Raw genomic sequence first — 18,480 nt, 5'->3', positions numbered from 1 at the left:
ATTTAAAGCTAATAATTATCTTTAATAGTAAAATATTTTATACTTCGTTTAAAATAATCATTCTTTCCAAAATGAATTTCTAACTCAAAGATTATTATTATATAGAAACTGTACTTTGGAAGTTAAATTTTTTTTACACTTTGAAAATAAAATCTATATCAAATTTAACTATAAGGTTTAAAACTAGTTTTAAAAAAAACCATACTAGGGATAATTTTTACAATTATATTATATTATAAATAAGACTACTACTACGAATATGATGATTTCGTTTTTAAGAAGATACTGAGCATTATTTTACAGTAAGAAAATGGACCCTCTACAAGAAAACAGTCCAGTTACATCGAATTGATCCCGCGGATCATTTTTACAGATACCGTGTGCGCGCTATGGTACTCGGACTCTCCGGATGCGGGGAGAATGTGGACTCTCCGTTTTGAAGCTCTTTAACTTCGGGGTTGTTGTTCTACATTTCAATCGGCAGTTGGTGTTCACTTTATTGCTCGTTGCATTTCTGCCCACGCAATTCATGCGCCGAGCCAATTCCGAAAACGCGACAAGAACTCTGCTGAATTATCACGTTCTCCGCGTATTCGGATGACACTAACCCACACACTCTGGTCCGGATGGCCAACTGTTGGTTGTGTCCCTAGGTGTGACAAGCTCTGCAAGAAAGACGAGATGGAAATATTGGTGTTTACTTGACCTAATGTTGCACGGACATGATTTATTGGCTTGTCATCCATAGCGGGAAGCTTTCCATGTTACATGGCATGAGATGCTCAAAAATGTGTGCTTGCTTCCACAACCGTAAAAGGCATTGGGGGACTGAAACACGAGGACAATACCCCTTATACCTACTGCACGTCATGGTTTACTCGGGTTGCTGGATTCAGCAGATGAGACACAAAAAAACACACATTCCTCAGTCTCGTTCCCCAGAAATGCCTCACACGCTGACCAGTCCCACTCGGGATGGGCCCTGGACACAAAGGAAACAATGGAACCTGGAGAAATGCGGAGAGGATCAGCGTCACTTTTTTTTTTCTCTTGGCAAGCTGGGGTGCAGGGAAGCAGGGGAACAAGCGAGACCTCGCCATGCTCGCCTACCTGACCTCGACGCACGTCGATTCTGTTTCCTGAATCAGGGCTGCATGCAGGTTTCCGTTGCATGTATAAGTTGGGCAGATTTACGCAAAAGGAAAGTAGCCTGCTTGCCGCTGACGATGGTGTGGTTTGAAGAGAGCCTTCAGTTCTCAGAGTTGAGCGCCCTGCTCATCGTCGGGTGTAAAAACTACTGGATATGATGTTACACATAGTAATGAAAGTTTGTACTGGGGCTAAGTGGAAAGTTTACCGGGTTGGCAGGCACTCCCCACATCATCGCCATGCTTGTCATCGGTACTTCTTTCCTGTCCTGATCTTCACCACTTGTGGAGTTACAGAAATTGGTGGCGTTCGTTGGACCTGACTGGTTGGGAATCTGGACCAGCTTCTTGTTGTCTTGTGTGTCGGTATAATAAACCTGCTATTCCTCTCCCTTCTCCTCCCCCCCAAAAAAACACTCTTTCCCTTATGGCTAGTTTTGGACTATGAGGTAGTGAGGCCATCGACATTTTCCCGACTTCACACCAACAACAAGCATGGTATCACGATTCCTTGGGGCAACTGTGCCCCTGGCTGCTGCTATTTTGCCTGGAGCCCGCGCGCTGTATGTCAATGGCTCAGTAACGGCTCCATGCGACTCGCCAATCTATTGCTATGGCGAACTTCTACACCAGGTCGAGCTAGCTCGTCCATTCTCCGATTCAAAGACCTTCGTCGATATGTAAGTCTTTGGCCCAACATCTTCTGGTGTATAAGCATTTCATTGACCCAACTTCCTTGTAGGCCCACCATCAAGCCCGTGGATGAGGTGCTCGAAGCTTTCAGCAAGCTAACCCTCCCATTGAGCAACAACTCGGAGCTTCACGAATTCCTCAGCACCTATTTTGGACCCGCTGGTGGCGAGCTTGAAGCAGTACCAACCGACCAGCTCCATGTATCGCCGACATTTCTTGACAATGTCAGTGACGATGTGATCAAGCAATTTGTCGATTCGGTTATCAACATCTGGCCAGACCTCACCAGGAAATACGTTGGCGCGGGCGAATTATGCACGGGATGCGCTGACAGCTTCATCCCCGTCAACCGTACCTTCGTCGTGGCTGGTGGCCGCTTCCGTGAACCCTACTACTGGGACTCGTTCTGGATTCTTGAAGGTCTTCTCCGTACGGGGGGTGCCTTCACCGAGATCTCGAAGAACATCATTGAGAACTTCCTTGACTTGGTGGAGCAGATCGGATTTGTTCCCAACGGAGCAAGACTTTACTACCTTGACCGCTCGCAGCCTCCACTCCTGACGCAGATGGTCAGGATCTATGTTGAACATACTAATGATACAAGCATCCTTGAGAGAGCAGTGCCAGTTCTGAAGAAGGAATGGCAGTGGTGGATGACCAACCGCACTGTCGAAGTCACTGCGGATGGAAAGACATACTCTCTCCAGAGGTGAGTTGAACGAGTGGAAGAACGATCTAGCATGACCTGAGCATGTTTAGCTAACATTCTTTCTCGCAGATACCACGTCGACAACAACCAACCCCGTCCCGAGTCATACCGTGAAGATTACATTACCGCCAACAACAACTCTTATTATGCTACCTCTGGCATCATTTACCCAGAGACAACTCCTCTTAATGATACCCAGAAAGCGCTGCTCTACGCAAACCTCGCCAGTGGCGCCGAGTCAGGATGGGACTACAGTTCTAGATGGCTGAAGAACCCTGGCGACGCTGCCCGCGACGTGTACTTCCCTCTCCGTTCGCTCAACGTCCTCGAAATTGTTCCTGTTGACCTCAACTCGATTCTCTACCAGAATGAGGTCACCATCGGCAAGTTTCTCGCCCAGCAGGGCAACAAGAACGAAGCTGAGGAGTGGGCCAAGAAAGCCGAACAGCGCAGCGAAGCCATGTACAAGCTCATGTGGAACTCGACGCTGTGGAGCTACTTTGATTATAACTTAACATCGTCCTCCCAAAATATCTATGTGCCCGCCGACCCTCAAGCCTTCCCCTTCGAACAGCCCAGCGGCACCCCCGAGGGCCACCAGGTTCTCTTCTCTGTCAACCAGATGTTCCCCTTCTGGACTGGTGCTGCCCCAGACCAGCTTAAAGGCAACCCATTGGCTGTCAAGCTTGCCTTTGAACGGATCAAAAACTTGCTCGACAACAAGGCCGGTGGCATTCCTGCTACCAACTTTGTCACTGGCCAACAGTGGGACGAGCCGAACGTATGGCCACCCCTCATGCATGTCCTCATGGACGGTCTCCTCAACACTCCGGCCACCTTCGGCGAGGATGACCCGGCGTATCAGGAGACACAGACTCTAGCCCTCCGTCTTGCTCAGCGTTACGTCGACTCGACCTTCTGTACCTGGTACGCCACCGGCGGGTCTACATCGGAGACGCCGAAGCTGCAAGGTCTCGGTTCCGACCTCAAGGGCATCATGTTCGAGAAGTACTCTGACAACTCGACCAACGTCGCTGGTAGCGGAGGCGAGTACGAGGTCGTGGAAGGCTTCGGCTGGACCAATGGCGTGCTGATTTGGGCCGCGGACAAGTTTGGTGATAAGCTCAAGAGGCCAGATTGTGGTGATATTACCCCTGCGCAGGTGGGCAAGAGGGCCGACATCACTATGGAGAAGAGGGCGGTTGAGCTGGATGTCTTTGATGCCAAGTTCACAAAGAAGTTCGCCAGGAAGGGGAAGCTTGAGAAGCTGAAGGCCAAGTTCAAGAGGCGCGCCGCTATCTAGTTGGTGGTCTTTAAGCTGAAGAGCAGCATGCTTTATGCTTAGCTTTAATGGACGTTTTTTTTTTTTTTTTCTTTCACTTAATGAAAAATGGAGTCTTGCTTTTGTTTGGGGAGTGGATTAATACAACATCGATCTACGTTATTGTGTTTGCTGGCACTTGTAGCAAGAGATACCATGTACTGATAACATCAAGTCAATTATGGTCCACACACGTACTGATGAGAGCCTCTTACCTCGTTGTATCAATATCCATCCTGTTGCCGAGCGAGATGAGTTGTGAGAACGTCATACGTGCTTATTGTAGTCCAGAAAATCAACCTGTGGCCATACGTCACTTGATTGAATACATGGATGTATGAAGAAAAACATCTAGATGAAAGATAATACCATTACGCTAGTCAATGACTATAACTCTCGTCATTTTCTGCGAAACACGATAGCTAAACACCGAAAAAAAGGGTATAAAACGAAAAGAAAGAGGAAACCGCCAACTGCATGTCTACGCCATATCCGCACCAAGACTATGCCACTCTCTTGCACTAAATGCTTGCTCGTCCTCGTGAGCCTCCATTTCCGCTGTGTATGGGCCCTCCCGTTGTTTCTAGCGCTTCCCGATAGGGTTGTTCTCCCTCTGGTCCTATCATTTTCAAATTCCTCCGTCCCGAATTCTGAAACACGCCTTTTTGGTTGGGCTATCCGCTTCTGTGTCGTGCTTCGACGAAAGGTCCGTGACAGACTCCCCATATGGGTTCCTTATCATCCGCCATGCAGAACCTTGGCTCGGTCCAGGACTGTCCGAGAAGGCACTGTCAAACTGTGACGATGCCGCGCGTTTGCGTCGTTTCGGATGCGGCGGCACTGGCGACTCGTCCTGCTCTGGTGATTCGACCTCCTCATATCGTCATTTCCCTGCGTGTCCGGAGGAATTTCGTTTAGCCGTTCCGTGCTCCATCTTTTTGTTTACACCGGTTGGTGAGTTCACGATACCGTGCTGACAGTGGCGCACGGAACCTGGTAGCTAAATTTGGATCCAACAGCGACTTCCATACGTCCACGGCCCTCGTCTGACTTTGTGAGTCGGTGTCGATGGATGCAAGTATTTTTCGCCATATTCCGCGAAACTCCGAGAGGACATCTTCTCCATACTGGCTTAGCGCAGCTTGCTGTTCCCATTTTCCAAAACCGTTCGGGTAGATGAGGGGCTCTGGTGCCTGAATGAAGCCTTGAGTATGGTCTTGGTTCATATTCGAGACAGTACTCTCAGTGGCAGTACCATTTCTTTCTGTCTTCTTTCGACCACCCAGTTCCTGATCTGGTAGCTTCGCTGTTGTTTCTAGATCCTGGAATGGCTGTACTGCATAGTCGGGACGTGACTTTTCAGGGTCAGCCCCTGAGGCTTGCAGATCAAGGCCAGTTTTCATATAAAGCGTTTCTTCGTCTGCACCAGCGGACAGTGCCCGGCTGCCATGACGACTGTCAGGCTCAGTACTAGTCCTGATTGTCTCTTGTATCACCAGATCCTCCTTCTTAGCGGTGGCTCGGGTTTTCCTAGGTTCAAAGCATGGAGTGACCGTCTTTTTCTCTCCAGAGGGCTGATCGAATCCATTTGGTTTCTTCTGAGCTTGGGGTTGTGTCCGTATGCTACGGCCGCTGTTAGTGTTCCCCCCTCTCTGGTGAATCCTTGGCCTACCACGCCCACGTTTGGGGAGTTGACCGACGCGGCCAGCCTTAGTAGCAGGACCAGTTTCACTCCAATCTGGATCAGCATCAACATTGTCATTATCGACGTGGGCAACAGCGTTCTCATGTGTGCCATGTGTGACAGCGTTGTCATTGTCCACATCTTGCTCCTCCATCTGACGGTCCTCACGACTTTCACCCTTCTAAGGCTCGAGGTGTGACCACTCGGGAATCGCCTTAATTTGCTGCCACATGTACTTCTCGAGCTTGTTGGCGCACTTTGCATATGGGGTGTTCTCGTTGTTGTACTTTCGGCAGTTGTCGAATATGAGCTTGGCGTCCTTGATGAAATCCTCGGGCGTGTTGTATTGATCTTTCTCAAGCTTGTCCTCCATTGTACTCAAGTCCATAGGCTCTTTGATGACATCGTAGTAGTCATGTACCTCGTCCTTGTTAACGGGTACCAGGAAGGGCCAACTACTGGCATGATTCTGTAAATCATTGAGGAGGTGCAGCAGCTGGTTGTAATTTGGCCCGTGGCGTGGCTGACGGGCGAGCTCGTCCATATCTGGGCTCCATCCTGAAGCGCGGATGGCTTCGACTGAAAGAGGATCGATGGGTGTTACGCCGTTTTTCCACTGCTTGGGGGGCTGGTGGACAATGTGGGATTTGCTGTAGGCACGGATCTTGGCCTGAACACACTCCTTCTGCTTGAGGAGCATGCGGCCCATCTCGAGGTAGCGTACTCGTGGAAGCATGCTGCACTGCATGATAGTGCCGCCTTCATAATCCTTGATGTAGCCCATCCATACTGACTTGTCGAGTGTGATTTCCTTTGTGAAGCCTTGTTTCTTGAAGTAGCCAATGGCATAGTTGTCGGCATAGGTGAGGAAGTGCATAACGTCCGAGGTAGCCTTGACATAGTCCTTCAAATGTGACATGAGATGAGCACCGTAGCCCTTGACCTGCTGATCGGAAGAAATGGCGCAAAAGACGATTTCGGCGAACTGGCGGCCCTTGAATGGTCGGTATGTGATGCCACCCACTACCTCGAGCGGCTTTTTGACGATGGCGATCGACAAATGGGTCCGGTCGTAGACAAGGCGGGCGATGTAGTCTTTGGGCATCTTGGGTAATTGTTTCTGGAAGATGCACTTGAGACCGGTGAGAATGATCAGACTTTCGCGTTCGCCATCGTTGTTGACCACACGGAATTCGATTTCGCCATCGCGTTCTTCGATAACGGCGGCCTTTTCTGGGAAGGGAATAGCGGGGATTTTTGGCTTCTTGGTGTCCTCATTCTCCTCGTTCGAGTCGCTATGTTTGATTCGCTTCGCCGATGAGGGAGAGGTAGGCTCCTCGGTAGCCTTGCGCTTGGTATCTGTAGACATTTCGAACAAAGTGTCAGTGGTTCCGTGGGTGCGGGGGGGGGGGGGGGAGGGCTTGACCGATCGAGGGGCATTGTGGCAAGAGGGGTGATGGGAGACTGACTTTCTTCCTTCATTTTGATGTTGTACGGCAGGGCCGTGACGGAATTAGCGGGCATATCCGCCTCGGCTGAGCACCGGTCGATGTTTGAATGTGCTCGCAATTGATGAATTGATGATGGATGATGTGGTTGCTTTGATGCGAAGTGTGACCGCGTCGGGGGACGTGTGGTGGAGCGGTGGATGCGGAGCGGCAGCGGACCATTCCGTCAAGGTGGAAACAGCAGGGCTGACTAACAGGGGTTGACATTCGCGGGCGGGACCAAGCTCGATCCACGCTAAACCATTTTCGGCTCCGAACACGTTCACCTCACTGCAGCGCTGTCCACTGTCAGGTCCCCGTCCGTCTGTGTGTTGGAGCTTCAGCTTCCATTGATCGGGGGAAGCTCTCAGCGAACTCCCGTCTGAATCTTGAATCTTCGTTGTCCATGTGCCCTTGGATGTCCAGATCCTGAGCTTCAGCTTGATTCGTACAATCTCCTACTCTCCTCAATTACCAATTGTTTCCCAGACTAAATGGATTCACCATTGATCGAGGTCTGGCACGCCGCGTCTGGCAGCCCGTTTCTTCCCACTGTTGGCAAAGGCACACAGTTCTTCGTTGCTTCCCTCCTCCTCCTCATCGGCTTTAGTTTGACTGGCGCCTTTACTCTCAGTATGTGATTCCGTTGCAACCTCGATGAATCTTGGTTTGATTCTGTGCTGACCTGGGACCACCTCTTAGACCGGTCCATCGTCAATCTACTTCTCTTGGGCATCCCGGCTTCTTTGGCCTTTGCGTACGTTTCCGTTGTGCTTCGAGTTTCGGCTGACTTCCACTGGACCATGCATCTTCCAATCCGCCATTCTTTCATCCCGGACTTTATCGCTGACCATTACTGGGCGCAGATTCGGTGTTGTTTACATGTTCTGCGCGGTCGGAGTTTACGTTTAATATCGAGATACCCTGGAGATCAATAAAAGAAGAAGAAGAAGAAGAGAGCAGTCTCCTCGCCCTACGGACTCCGCGGGATTCTGTACAATACATAGAGTCATTTACCAAAAAGCAAGCCGATTTCTGAACATCATACGCATCACACGCCATCTTTTCCTTTACACTTATAACACACATCTTCGGCATCACTTGCCAGCAACATGTCACAACCGACTCAAGACGCCGGCCCTCCCTTGTTCAGGGCAGTCGCCAGCTCCACGCGCCCGCTCTACCAGCTACTGAAAGCAGTCGGCTTTACCAACAAGATCCACGTCGAAATCACCCCCGAGGGCCTCAGATTCAGCGCCGATCATGCCCGCGTCATGCAAGGCGCCGCCCACTGGAACAAGAACCTCTTCGCCAGCTACACCACCAACCTCCCGCCAGCTGCGGGTAATGGCGATGACGACGACCCCGAACCCGAGCCCGTCTCCTTCCAAATCTCCCTCCCCGCCTTTCTCGAGACTCTCCAAATCTTCGGCGTCGCCGATGTCGCCGCCCGCCAAGCCCGCTCCGACATCGACCCCCTCGTGCGCGGCAACCCGCGCATGAACCACCAGCACCGCGGCGGTAATGGATCAGACGCCTTCAGCCACCACACCTTGCACGGCGGCGGGTTCGCCTCCTCTTCCAACGGCACCTGCATCCTCAGCTACCCCTCCGACGGCGGGCCGTTCAGCATCATTCTCGAAGAAGCCGGGGTCAAGACGACCTGCAACTTGACCACCTACCTACCCGAGATGCCGGAGGATATACCCTTTGATATCGACGACCTCTCCTTCAAGGTGATCATGCAAGCGCGCTACTTGCTCGACGCGTTGGCGGAGGTGGGCAGCATCAACCCGGAGCGGCTGACGATTGTGGTCTCGCGCAAGGAGCCATATCTGCGGTTCAGAACGTCCGGAAGCCACAGTGGTGCGGGAGGGCCGGGGGTGGAGAGCACGGTGGATTTTAGGCGTGGAAGGGATCTGTTGGAGACATTCTCGGTCAGGGCGGTGGAACGGGCTAAAGGAGAGAGGAGATGGAGCCAGACATTCAAGTTTGACACGATCAAGGCAGCGACGGAGGCAATGAGGATTGCGAGCAAGGTTAGCTTGAGGGGTGATGGGCAGGGTGTGTTGAGCATGCAGTTTATGGTGGAGGTGGAAGGTGCTGGGGGTGCGGGCGGGGGTGTCCCGGGAGGAGGAGCTGGTTTGAGTTTCTTGGATTTTCGGTTCGTGCCGTATGCAACGGATGGGAATGAGGAGACCGATACTGAAGGGGAGGGTAATGATGTTGACATGAATGAGGCATGAGGTTTCGTAGATAAAAAGTGTCAGTGATGCGTGGTGATATTCAAATCGAGGTTATACCTATGTACTTGGTTGAGCGTTACCAAATGTCGCAGGATCTAGTAGTATACATCAGTTGCGCGTCGGAAGCAGCCCACTTATTTATCTCGCGACGGTTTTTTCGCGAAAGGTGAACACGCACCTCTGATGGTCATATTATCCGAAGCTATTATACCCCCTAATGAACATATGGTGGGTGATTAAGGAGTCAGGTCAACCTTGGGTAAATATGGACCAGACGAATGGATGTCTCCTGTCGTTGATGTACGCACAGTATGTTCTTGCGATAGTAATATTGATTCAATTACCAGATGAACAAGTAGATATGATGTGTACACTCTGCAAGAAATAGTTTTGATCGTTTGGTGCGGAGGAGAGAAATTGGGTATTTTCTCTTATGATATAGATTAACTAAAAAAAGTGGTATCATGAAAGAGAGTTGCAGCAAAATCCAATGTGCAAGTGCAAGAAGATAACCTCACAAACCCCAGTCCAGTACTAGCCAGAAACACCAACGCCATAAGCCAAGTATCTCACCGTCCCCTCATATTTCCTTTTTTTGTTCCCCTAGACATTCCATGCACCGACACACAATCCAATCAAATCAATCAAATCAATCAATCAATCAATCTTCCACGCAACATGTTCCGCCTCCCACTTCAAGAAATCCCCCAAGTCATGATCCAAATTGAACCCCATCGGAATCACGTACTCCTGGCCATTCACGTCCCTTGACACCACCATGTTGAGTGCCGGGCTCTGCGGCAGGCTTTTTATACTTTCTTGCGACTCGGCGCGGCGGTGGTGGTGGCGAGACCCTTGAGGTTGTTGTTGTTGCTTCCAAGTGCGGGCGCGGGCCGCATCGATTGCTTGAGGAATTTTCTTGGCTGTTTGCTTTGTCGGTTGTGGGGGTGGTGGTGCTTGTGCTTGTGCTTGTTGATCTTGTTGGGTTGTTGCTGGGACAATCGACGATGGAATGACTGTTTGTTGCTCGTATTGGAAAGCAAAACCTGGAAGAAAGGGGGATTCGGATCGAAGAATGGTTGGTGACGGGAATCGTGAGGATGGTGGCGCAAGGGAGGATTGTTGTTGTTGGACTTGATGTTGTGGCGTCCCGTGTCTTTGGGTATGTGGTGGTTGGGACCGGGATAAAGTCTTTGTTAGTGGTGACGTTCGCAGCGTTGGTGATTGATTGCGGTTAATTGAGGTTGGAACCGGGGTGTTATTGGTGTTGGTGTTGTTGTTGGCAGCATCGCTTGAACTGCGACCGCGGCTATGATCCCAGCGAACGGTAGGATCGGATGTTAGCGCTGAGAAAGGTGGCGGCGAGTGACTCCAACTTTGGCTGTGAGTGTGACCATAGGGAGTGTTGGTCGCTGGCTTCTCGGGATGGTCCCTCCTCGACTGACGATCGATAGGCCAGGTTGAGGAATGTGTTTCTTGTGATGTCCAGAGCAAAAAGTGTGGTTGCTGCGTCTGATGAGCAGCAATGTGAGTTGCAAGGGCACGGAAAGGAAGTTGATCGTTGACGCTCGCCGACCGCTCATGAGAATGTTTTCGGTCCCTGTCGGATGCTTGCAAATGCTGGATCCGGTATAGTTCATTCATGGTGGGAGCTCTGCCTTTGATGTCGCTGTCTGGAGGTTCTGGTGAGTCCATGTTCAAGAAGCTACCTGAACTGGCGGACCTTGCATGTAAGGGGGCATTTTCTTGTTTGTGCTTCCTGACTTCAATCTCCTCTTCGGCGGTCTGAAAGGTCCTCAACGCACCATACCCATCAAAGCCGAAACCGGAGAACCACGCAATGATATCGTCTCGCTCATTAAGCTCAGCTCCCGAAGGCCGCGAGTAGTCAAGCGGGTCACTGTCGAAGTCGCCGATACCGCTTCCTATCGAGATTTGGAAGGCTACCCAGTCAAGGCCATCTTCAGCATTGGCAGCGAGCAGGTTAGTGGGAGGCTCGGGCTTGGGCAGTCGGATTGGTCCGTGACGGAAGGATGGCATCGTCACAGTGTATGGGGTACTTTTGAGAAAAATGAAGTCGTCATTGCTGGTATCGGAGCCAAATCCAGGCGACGAGGTAGACGTAGGTGTCATGATCGAACTGGTGATGCCCTCGGGAATAGTCGGAAGGGGCGGTAGTTGCCTGGATGGAGTGCGCCGCGGTACAGGTTTAATGGGGCCATCAATGGAAGGTGTGAGATGAGCGACACTCGAGGGTATAGGAGGATGTTGAGCTTCTTCTCCTTTGCGGCGAAACATAATGGGTAGACTGTGTTCCTTTCCATTCTTCGCCAAGGCAATGGGAGGACTTCTCGGCCGGTTCTGTTTCTGCCCATCATCTCGTGACTGTTCCTTTGGTGTTGCGCAATCATCTCTAGTGCTCTCGCTGTGATCAGATAAAGAGGGTCGTGCCGTTGCAAGTGAGAGAGTTGCCGAAGCGACAGGCAGACTCACACCGGCATTATCGATCCGTGTCGGCAAATCGTCGAGGTGGAACGGTTCGATAGGCGTAATGGGCTGTTGAGATGGTTGATCCCCTTCTTGACCGGTTGCCGTCACCTCATCATTCATCGTTGATTGGGCTACACAAGCTCTGTCCATTATTCCCTGCAAGATGCTCTCCGGCAGCACCTCATCCGCTTCGATAGGATTGAAAAGTTGGAAGAAATGTCGGGCAGTGTCTGGTATCACCCATTTTGATACTTGTGTGCTGGCTATGCGCGGTCGCCTGGGGGATTTCTTTGACTTCTTTCTCTTTGTTCTGCTGGTCGAAGCAAACCTTGCCGGACTTGTGAGCAGAAAGGATCTTTTGGAAGGCTGTGTGAAGGATTGCAATGACGCCTGACTTCTTCTCCGCGCTTTATTCCACTGGGAGGGACTATGCACTGGCGTCAAAGGCTTTGTGTGATTTGCCGAGTAATATGTTATCGGTGGGATCACAAGCGGCGGTAACGGCTGCTTTATTTCGATTGGGGACCGTTCTGGCTGGAATGCCCTATCCATCTCCGAACTGAGCTGCTGGATGTCGTTCGAATATCCATTGCTTGGTAAACGATGTTGCTCTGCGGAGCCGGTGTAGCCTTCGGCAATCTCATCTGTATAGATGGATTGATGGTTGACCCCCAAGCCAATCAAGGTAATATCTGGTTGACGAATCGTGAGATCTCGGCCCCGCTCGTCTTGTTGCGGAGGAGGCGAAGGCGGCAGAAGAACAATTTGGTGTAACTCTTGTGTACTTGGTGTTCGGGGAGGCGTCGGTTCGCTTCTTTCTTGGGCTTGCTGTGGCTGGTGCTCGAGGTGCCCAGGACAAAGAAGTGGACTCCTCTGAGGACTTTGGCCTCCGACACGCTGGAAAGAACATTGAGGACTCGTGTAGTCTGTGCTATAGCCGCAGCTTGACAAAGAAGACCTTGAGGAGAGCGGAGTGTTGGGAACATGAAGGGGTGGGATAATTGTAAGTATTTTGTGAAGGTCCTCCTTCTTCGGGACGTCGAGGTCAAGTTTTGAACCCCTTCGAAGACCCCATGGCCTTGTTTTAAGCTCTCTGTAGATTGACCTGTAGCCTTCATCGTCGTGGTGAAAGTAAGAGCCCTCGTATTCGCCGACAGAAAGGGTTTTGCGCGGAGAGACAAGCTTTCGAATTGTGGATCCTGGCTTTGAGAGCATCTTAGCCGAACTCCCCGGGCATGACGGAAGAAAATAAAAAGACTAGGGTAGAAGTGTGAGCTTATTTTTGCATAAAGGTACAGCGTGTATAAAGGGTGAAGCAACCTGACAGAAAATGTCAGTGTCGAAAGGCGTTGTGTATTGCTTTGCAGAGGTATGGAACTCTCAGCTAACGGTATGATGACACTAGCAAAAAGGCGAAGGACATTGAGCCCAAAAAAACAAAACAAAAAGAAGAGGCATGAGGAGGCGAGTGATATGATATTATTCGCAAGTGTCCGCCCTAACGGCAGCATCGGAATGCTGGGGCACGGCACCTTTGTCGATATGTGTTGTACGACCCGTACAGATTACGGCTGACCCGCGTGGTTGGGTTGGTCTTCGCATTTGCAAGGGGGGCAACTAGAAGTGATGGACGCCTGAGAGACGGATAAAGTAAGTAACATGAAGGAATTCCTGTACCGAGTGTGGCGTAGTCACGCAACGTCATACTCTATCATCACTCATTGCACAGCAAACTTGTGCAGAGTGCCGAGTTCAGAGAGCAATGGTTGTGGTGTTTGTATCCGCCCGGTAAGTTATCCGCGGGCAAGGGATGAGAATGTGACATTTTCGGGTCAACATCCACGTTGGCCGTAGATATTGCCTCGACTGGCGTCCCAGGTGGTTGTTATCCAGCGACCAGCTGTGGCTTTTTTTTTCCGAGGGTGTTGGATGTTGTTTGTGGATCGTTCCAAACTGAAGCATCCCCGGTCAACTCGACCCCCCTGGCTCAGGCTCTCCAACCCCAGAACTACATACATGGTCCCCTTGAACACCCCATCCGAAGATTTGCCCTAGGCCCAGGGTAGTGATGCCATTGGCCAACAGGGCTGCAAGCTTCTATTTTGGCCCCCCTTCAGTAACTCAAATAGACATACGGTAGCGTTGCAGCCGGCATTATATACTACATCCCGTCGACACCTACCCGCCCAAGGTCGAGGACGACATTGTCCTTTGCAGCATTTGCGACCCCCAAATGGTAACCTACGACACAGCCAGATTACGCACACTACTTTTGGCATGATTGTAGAATGCGCAGATTGAATGGAGGGAGCAATGGAAGAGGACCTGCAAAATGCACACTGCTTGGAGCCAGCCGTCCACCCAACTGAGGTCCAGGTCAGTGTTTGGGGCAGCACTCACCCAGGTATGGCGAACCGTGCATAGGGCTACTAATTCATCCAGCTTGACGGTAAAGCAGTGGACGAGTTTGTGGGTTTGCACAACAGCGGCAACCAACGTTAGCACAGCCATTATATCGATAGAGCGGGCCTCCGTAGGTTGCTGTGTTGCCAACGGTTGACAGGACTCGGCCGCATTTCTTCACTCGATGCCGACTGGACTGGACCATGTGCCCCACTGACGAATAAAAGACCTTGGCTATGGATGTCAGTGTCAACCACAGGTGTGTTCCGTAGCACAGATCCAGATGCTTGTCTGGACACCTTCCTCTGGCCATATTCGCTTCGTATGGTTCTCGAAAATGGAGGGAGGGGAAGGCCACATATTTTATTCGCCTTAAGAGGTGGCGCTCTTGACCGTTGAACACGTTGTTAGAAAGGCGCATAGGGTATGATAGCGAGGGCGCAGCATGGCCAAGTCTCTCACCCACCAGTCATGATGGCTGAGATCTAGAGTAACACTTCGGGATCCCTCCGTCAAAGGAAGAAAAAGAAGAGGAAGAATGCCTTCAGGCCTCCTCTGGACTGGCTGTCTGGCGTCGCACCACCACTTGAAGGGGGTTCAGTATCATCATGAAGCAGCCCGTATTGTCATTTGTCAAAAGTCGTGAAGCGAGTTATTCATCAAATAGGCAACTGCTGTCAAGGCCAGATACACAGTCTAGTTGGCGCAAAGCGCTGAGTTGCGGCGTCCAGTCTCAGCAGGGATTGGGGGTGTGCTCGATTAGTCAGGTCCTCTCCTGAGGGGTGTTGTCCTGTCGGCAGCAGACCGAAAGAAGTGTGTATGGGCTGGTGTATGGTGGAGCCTGAAAGGTCCTGATCACGCGGAGATGAGGTCGGCCGATGCGGGGGATGAAGATGACGGTCGGGGGAAGGGATGAGATGGGTGCCGACCCGGACGAGAGCCCGAACTGAACTGCCCCTGGGTGGGGCACAGGGATGATGGGACGGGAACGGCAGTCACGGCCCGCCTGAAACAACAAGCACCAACAGTGCTGAAAGGGTCCAAACCCCACCGAATGGAAGTGGAACTGCCTCTGAGCCGCTACACAACGGGCGGATTGCCGGATGCCGTGCGCTAAAACCATCGAGAACCTCAAAACCCGGTACGAACACCTGGCTCCTGTGAGGACTCGGAGTTCGGGTCCTTCCCCTCCATCCTCCCTCGCCTTCCACTTGTCACTTTTTCTCCTCCATCACATCGATCAGCTGCATCCCGCTCTTTCTCACATACATGTTCACTGAACCACCATCGTCGTATTGGACAACATCTGTGGGATTTGAAAGAGGAATGGATCAGCTTCCTTAAATTAACAACAAGCATCGACACATCAAGCCCACCGACTCTGTACGACGTCGATACCGCACGCATGCGAGATTGAGAACTGTCACCAACGCCATCAATGTCCTCCCCTTGCCCTGCCGAAACCATTACAACTTAAATCAAGCATAGCATCATGGTCCTTGACATATGCTCCTGGATTGCCGCGCTTGTACAGCCGCGCCGCTTCACTGGTGCTACTCTCTGCGGCTACCACCACCAACCACAACACTATTGGTGCTGCGCCACGCTTATCACCACCATCACTGCCCCTCCCAACTCGGATATGATTCAGAAGCTTACATAGAGCCTCTCGAGAGCACCACAAAGCCGATGTGCAGATACGGGAACGGCCATGTTGACGTGCAGTTCCGGGTGTTGCGCTAAAGCCAGGGGACACCCCGTGGTGCTGTGGTTCTGACTACTAGACTTACCTACTCACTGCTCAGCTAGGTATACGACCGACCGGCTTCGGACTATCTACTCCTTGACCTGAGCGCCCGTTTCCATCGACATTTCCGAGCCCTTCGAGAGCTCTTCGAGACCCCATGGCCCCCATACACCTATTCTCTACGGTGAACTCGCTTCACCTGATCAGCTCGGCGACTTCTGATATGGCGGTTGAGTTGTCGTGGGGGTTTCCATCATGTTGATGGGACAACGGGTCCTATCTCTTGTTTCGAAAATATGGGCCTCTTAAGCCATCACCGAGGGCTTTCGGCGGGCACGGCTTCGATTTACAGTTGGCCCTTATCAATGAGGTCAGCCTGAACAACTTCCCTAGTACGCTTCAGTATCTCGAGCGGTGCTTGAACAAATTCCCACGTGCTTTGGGGGCAAAGCTGTTTCACGCAAGGTCGAAGAGATTGACATGAGGCTCATCCCCTCTACTTATTTGGAAATCATCTCGACAGTGACGAGTGTCGCCCTTTGATCTGAGCAACTGCGCCTCGAGTCTTCTATTGCCTTGGGGTCTAAGAGTTGGGATACCATCACCACCATCACCTGCTTGAGTCGTGTTTCCGCTTCCAATCGAACCATATTCCCCCTACAACGGGTCCGATACTCCCCGATCACATCTTTCCACCAATCACGAAACTGAAAACTCGCCGTCCTCCATTTACCGTCATATGTTGGACCAGGTCGCTTGAAGTCTCTCGCCTCCTGTGACTCGGCCTGGGCGGACTCACTCGGCGCTCGCCCAGTTTCCGCGCAGAATAGCATTCTGACCCAGGCTTGTTGTGTGGAACCAAACCCGAGGCGGTGTCTCGTGCTTGAGAGTGTAGCCTGCCTCGTCAACATCGTGCTCCACAGAAGATGCCTAAGGTCTGCCCCCAGTCAGCCCGTTGTACCTTCAAAAGAGCCTTGCTCATTACTTCACGAACAAGTTGCGCCTCAGCTGAAACATACCTTTCGCGCCTTGCCCATTGATATGGTCAAAGGACTTCATTTGACCGGTCCATGTTTCTCGTCCTGGTTGTCTTGAGATGCGAAGCGGCTGCGTGGGTCGGCGTATGGACATATTTTTTGCCTGGTGTCTCTGCCACGGGTTTGGATTCTTTGGATGATCGACTCAAACAGCGCGTCAGTGATTCGACCGAGCTCTCGAACAAGCTAAGTGGCGAGCGTGTTGGTTTTGTTTTCGACTGTGCCTCCCTTCCACCTCTCTCCAAGTCGTCCTTGTTGTCGCCCGGCATGTTCTCGAGTATGGTAAAGCAATTGGGAGCAGGAACGAGAAATGAAATTGTGAAGCGGCAAGCGAGCTGTTGATATATCAGCTCTCTTCTCCCTTGCAGGAATTTGGGGGGACTTGTGAATGCAGCAGGTGAGACCATGGACGAGAAGATCACTTAACCTCCACGACGCGTCTACACTGTATGGTACATTCCCTTCCAAGGCCTCCCGCGGTTCACACCAGATGGTGTCTTGGCAGTGCAGCCCTAGTTCAATGAGATCGGTCATGATAACACCACGACGACCTCGCTCTTCGAGCTAATGTACTGGGTTGCGAGCAAAAGTAAGACCTCCAATTTTCAGATACCTTGCACGGTCCACCACAGCCAAAGCTTCGTGGGCACTGTGTCTTCAACGACCTGACTACGGGTATAAACTTACCCACAACACCGTATTACGTCTCACGGATCGTCAGAACTTGAGCTGCAGCATATCGCCGATTGCTTAGAACCTGTCAGATTCATCTGAAAAGGCTGTCGTCGTTGCAGGACAAACGATAAACCGAATGGAGTTATTCCTCCATAAGTGGCTCGGAAACCCCCTCCGAAATTTGATGGGCAATCGTTTTACTCATCCTCGATGTTGTATTGGTAGCCCCAAGTACCAGACCTGACCGCTTCTCATTCCAGAATCGCCGGCTGAGTGGATGACACCCTCGACACCAATAGTTTTGATAGGTAATCAGCTTTGACAGCTTCGGCTTGGTGGTGTGGCACGCCGCCTTATAAGCCCACAAAACCCTCCAACCTATTATGAACGACTTCGGTTGCTAACGTTCGCTAACGCTGCCGCCTCTGGGGAGTTTGTGCTTTTGGTGGTGTCCTGGGCAACTGGTTCGAGAGGCGTTCTATGGGCCCATGGGGAGGGCACGACAGGTAGCCACCGGGTGGCTTAAGAGAGGGCCTAGAGCCGCACATGCAATATTTCGGAATATCCGTCACCACTTCTACCCTCCTTCATTCGTCTTTTTCACGACTGAGGTTGTCCTCGTGACAGTGCGCGGCATCCATGAGCGAGATTGAGGCGGCAGCTGGATCGTTCATGATCAGGCAGAAGGGCTATGGAGCGTACAGTTTTGTTCGCTGTTCAAGTCCACAGAGGCTGATGAGCGAAATACTGACCGTACATTTCACCTGGACTGTCTAATACCGACTGAGCCGGCTGAGACCGAAATTGAGCGTCGGCTTTTGGTCCTTTAGGCCGCCATAT

At 51.5% G+C, this 18,480-nt stretch overlaps 7 protein-coding genes across 7 annotated transcripts; 3 read left to right on the top strand and 4 right to left on the bottom strand.

Moving 5' to 3' along the window:
• Positions 1-1,643: 1,643 nt before the first annotated feature.
• NEUTE1DRAFT_125708 (uncharacterized protein) lies at positions 1,644-3,920 on the top strand (the record flags this gene model as incomplete). The annotated part of the gene is made up of 3 exons (XM_009857515.1): positions 1,644-1,828; positions 1,891-2,550; positions 2,620-3,920. 3 exons carry the CDS (start codon positions 1,644-1,646, stop codon positions 3,851-3,853), a joined length of 2,079 nt encoding a protein of 692 aa, XP_009855817.1.
• A 688-nt stretch (positions 3,921-4,608) lies between these two features.
• NEUTE1DRAFT_149765 (uncharacterized protein) lies at positions 4,609-5,709 on the bottom strand (the record flags this gene model as incomplete). The annotated part of the gene is made up of 1 exon (XM_009857514.1): positions 4,609-5,709. The coding sequence occupies one exon, from the start codon at positions 5,707-5,709 to the stop codon at positions 4,786-4,788; it is 924 nt and encodes a 307-aa protein (XP_009855816.1).
• Positions 5,710-5,736: 27 nt separating this feature from the next.
• On the bottom strand, positions 5,737-6,924 carry NEUTE1DRAFT_142084 (histone acetyltransferase NGF-1; the record flags this gene model as incomplete). Its single annotated transcript, XM_009857513.1, has 1 exon — positions 5,737-6,924. One exon carries the CDS (start codon positions 6,922-6,924, stop codon positions 5,737-5,739), a length of 1,188 nt encoding a protein of 395 aa, XP_009855815.1.
• A 482-nt stretch (positions 6,925-7,406) lies between these two features.
• On the top strand, positions 7,407-9,411 carry NEUTE1DRAFT_149762 (uncharacterized protein; the record flags this gene model as incomplete). Its single annotated transcript, XM_009857512.1, has 3 exons — positions 7,407-7,675; positions 7,745-7,799; positions 7,909-9,411. The coding sequence occupies one exon, from the start codon at positions 8,155-8,157 to the stop codon at positions 9,286-9,288; it is 1,134 nt and encodes a 377-aa protein (XP_009855814.1).
• Positions 9,412-9,945: 534 nt separating this feature from the next.
• NEUTE1DRAFT_90181 (uncharacterized protein) lies at positions 9,946-11,898 on the bottom strand (the record flags this gene model as incomplete). Its single annotated transcript, XM_009857511.1, has 1 exon — positions 9,946-11,898. One exon carries the CDS (start codon positions 11,896-11,898, stop codon positions 9,946-9,948), a length of 1,953 nt encoding a protein of 650 aa, XP_009855813.1.
• A 1,404-nt stretch (positions 11,899-13,302) lies between these two features.
• Positions 13,303-15,844, top strand: NEUTE1DRAFT_125704 (uncharacterized protein; the record flags this gene model as incomplete). The annotated part of the gene is made up of 5 exons (XM_009857510.1): positions 13,303-13,566; positions 13,927-14,014; positions 14,281-14,440; positions 15,177-15,241; positions 15,716-15,844. The coding sequence occupies 5 exons, from the start codon at positions 13,541-13,543 to the stop codon at positions 15,842-15,844; spliced, it is 468 nt and encodes a 155-aa protein (XP_009855812.1).
• A 708-nt stretch (positions 15,845-16,552) lies between these two features.
• Positions 16,553-16,965, bottom strand: NEUTE1DRAFT_149760 (uncharacterized protein; the record flags this gene model as incomplete). The annotated part of the gene is made up of 2 exons (XM_009857509.1): positions 16,553-16,858; positions 16,948-16,965. A coding segment is annotated over one exon (285 nt), but the record flags the coding sequence as incomplete, so codon positions are not given.
• Positions 16,966-18,480: the final 1,515 nt, after the last annotated feature.

The sequence above is a fragment of the Neurospora tetrasperma genome (genome assembly GCF_000213175.1).
Source record: "Neurospora tetrasperma FGSC 2508 unplaced genomic scaffold NEUTE1scaffold_81, whole genome shotgun sequence".
NCBI lineage: Eukaryota > Fungi > Ascomycota > Sordariomycetes > Sordariales > Sordariaceae > Neurospora > Neurospora tetrasperma.
Note: the sequence above shows the minus strand (reverse complement) of the source record. Positions and strands in the feature narration are given on the sequence as shown.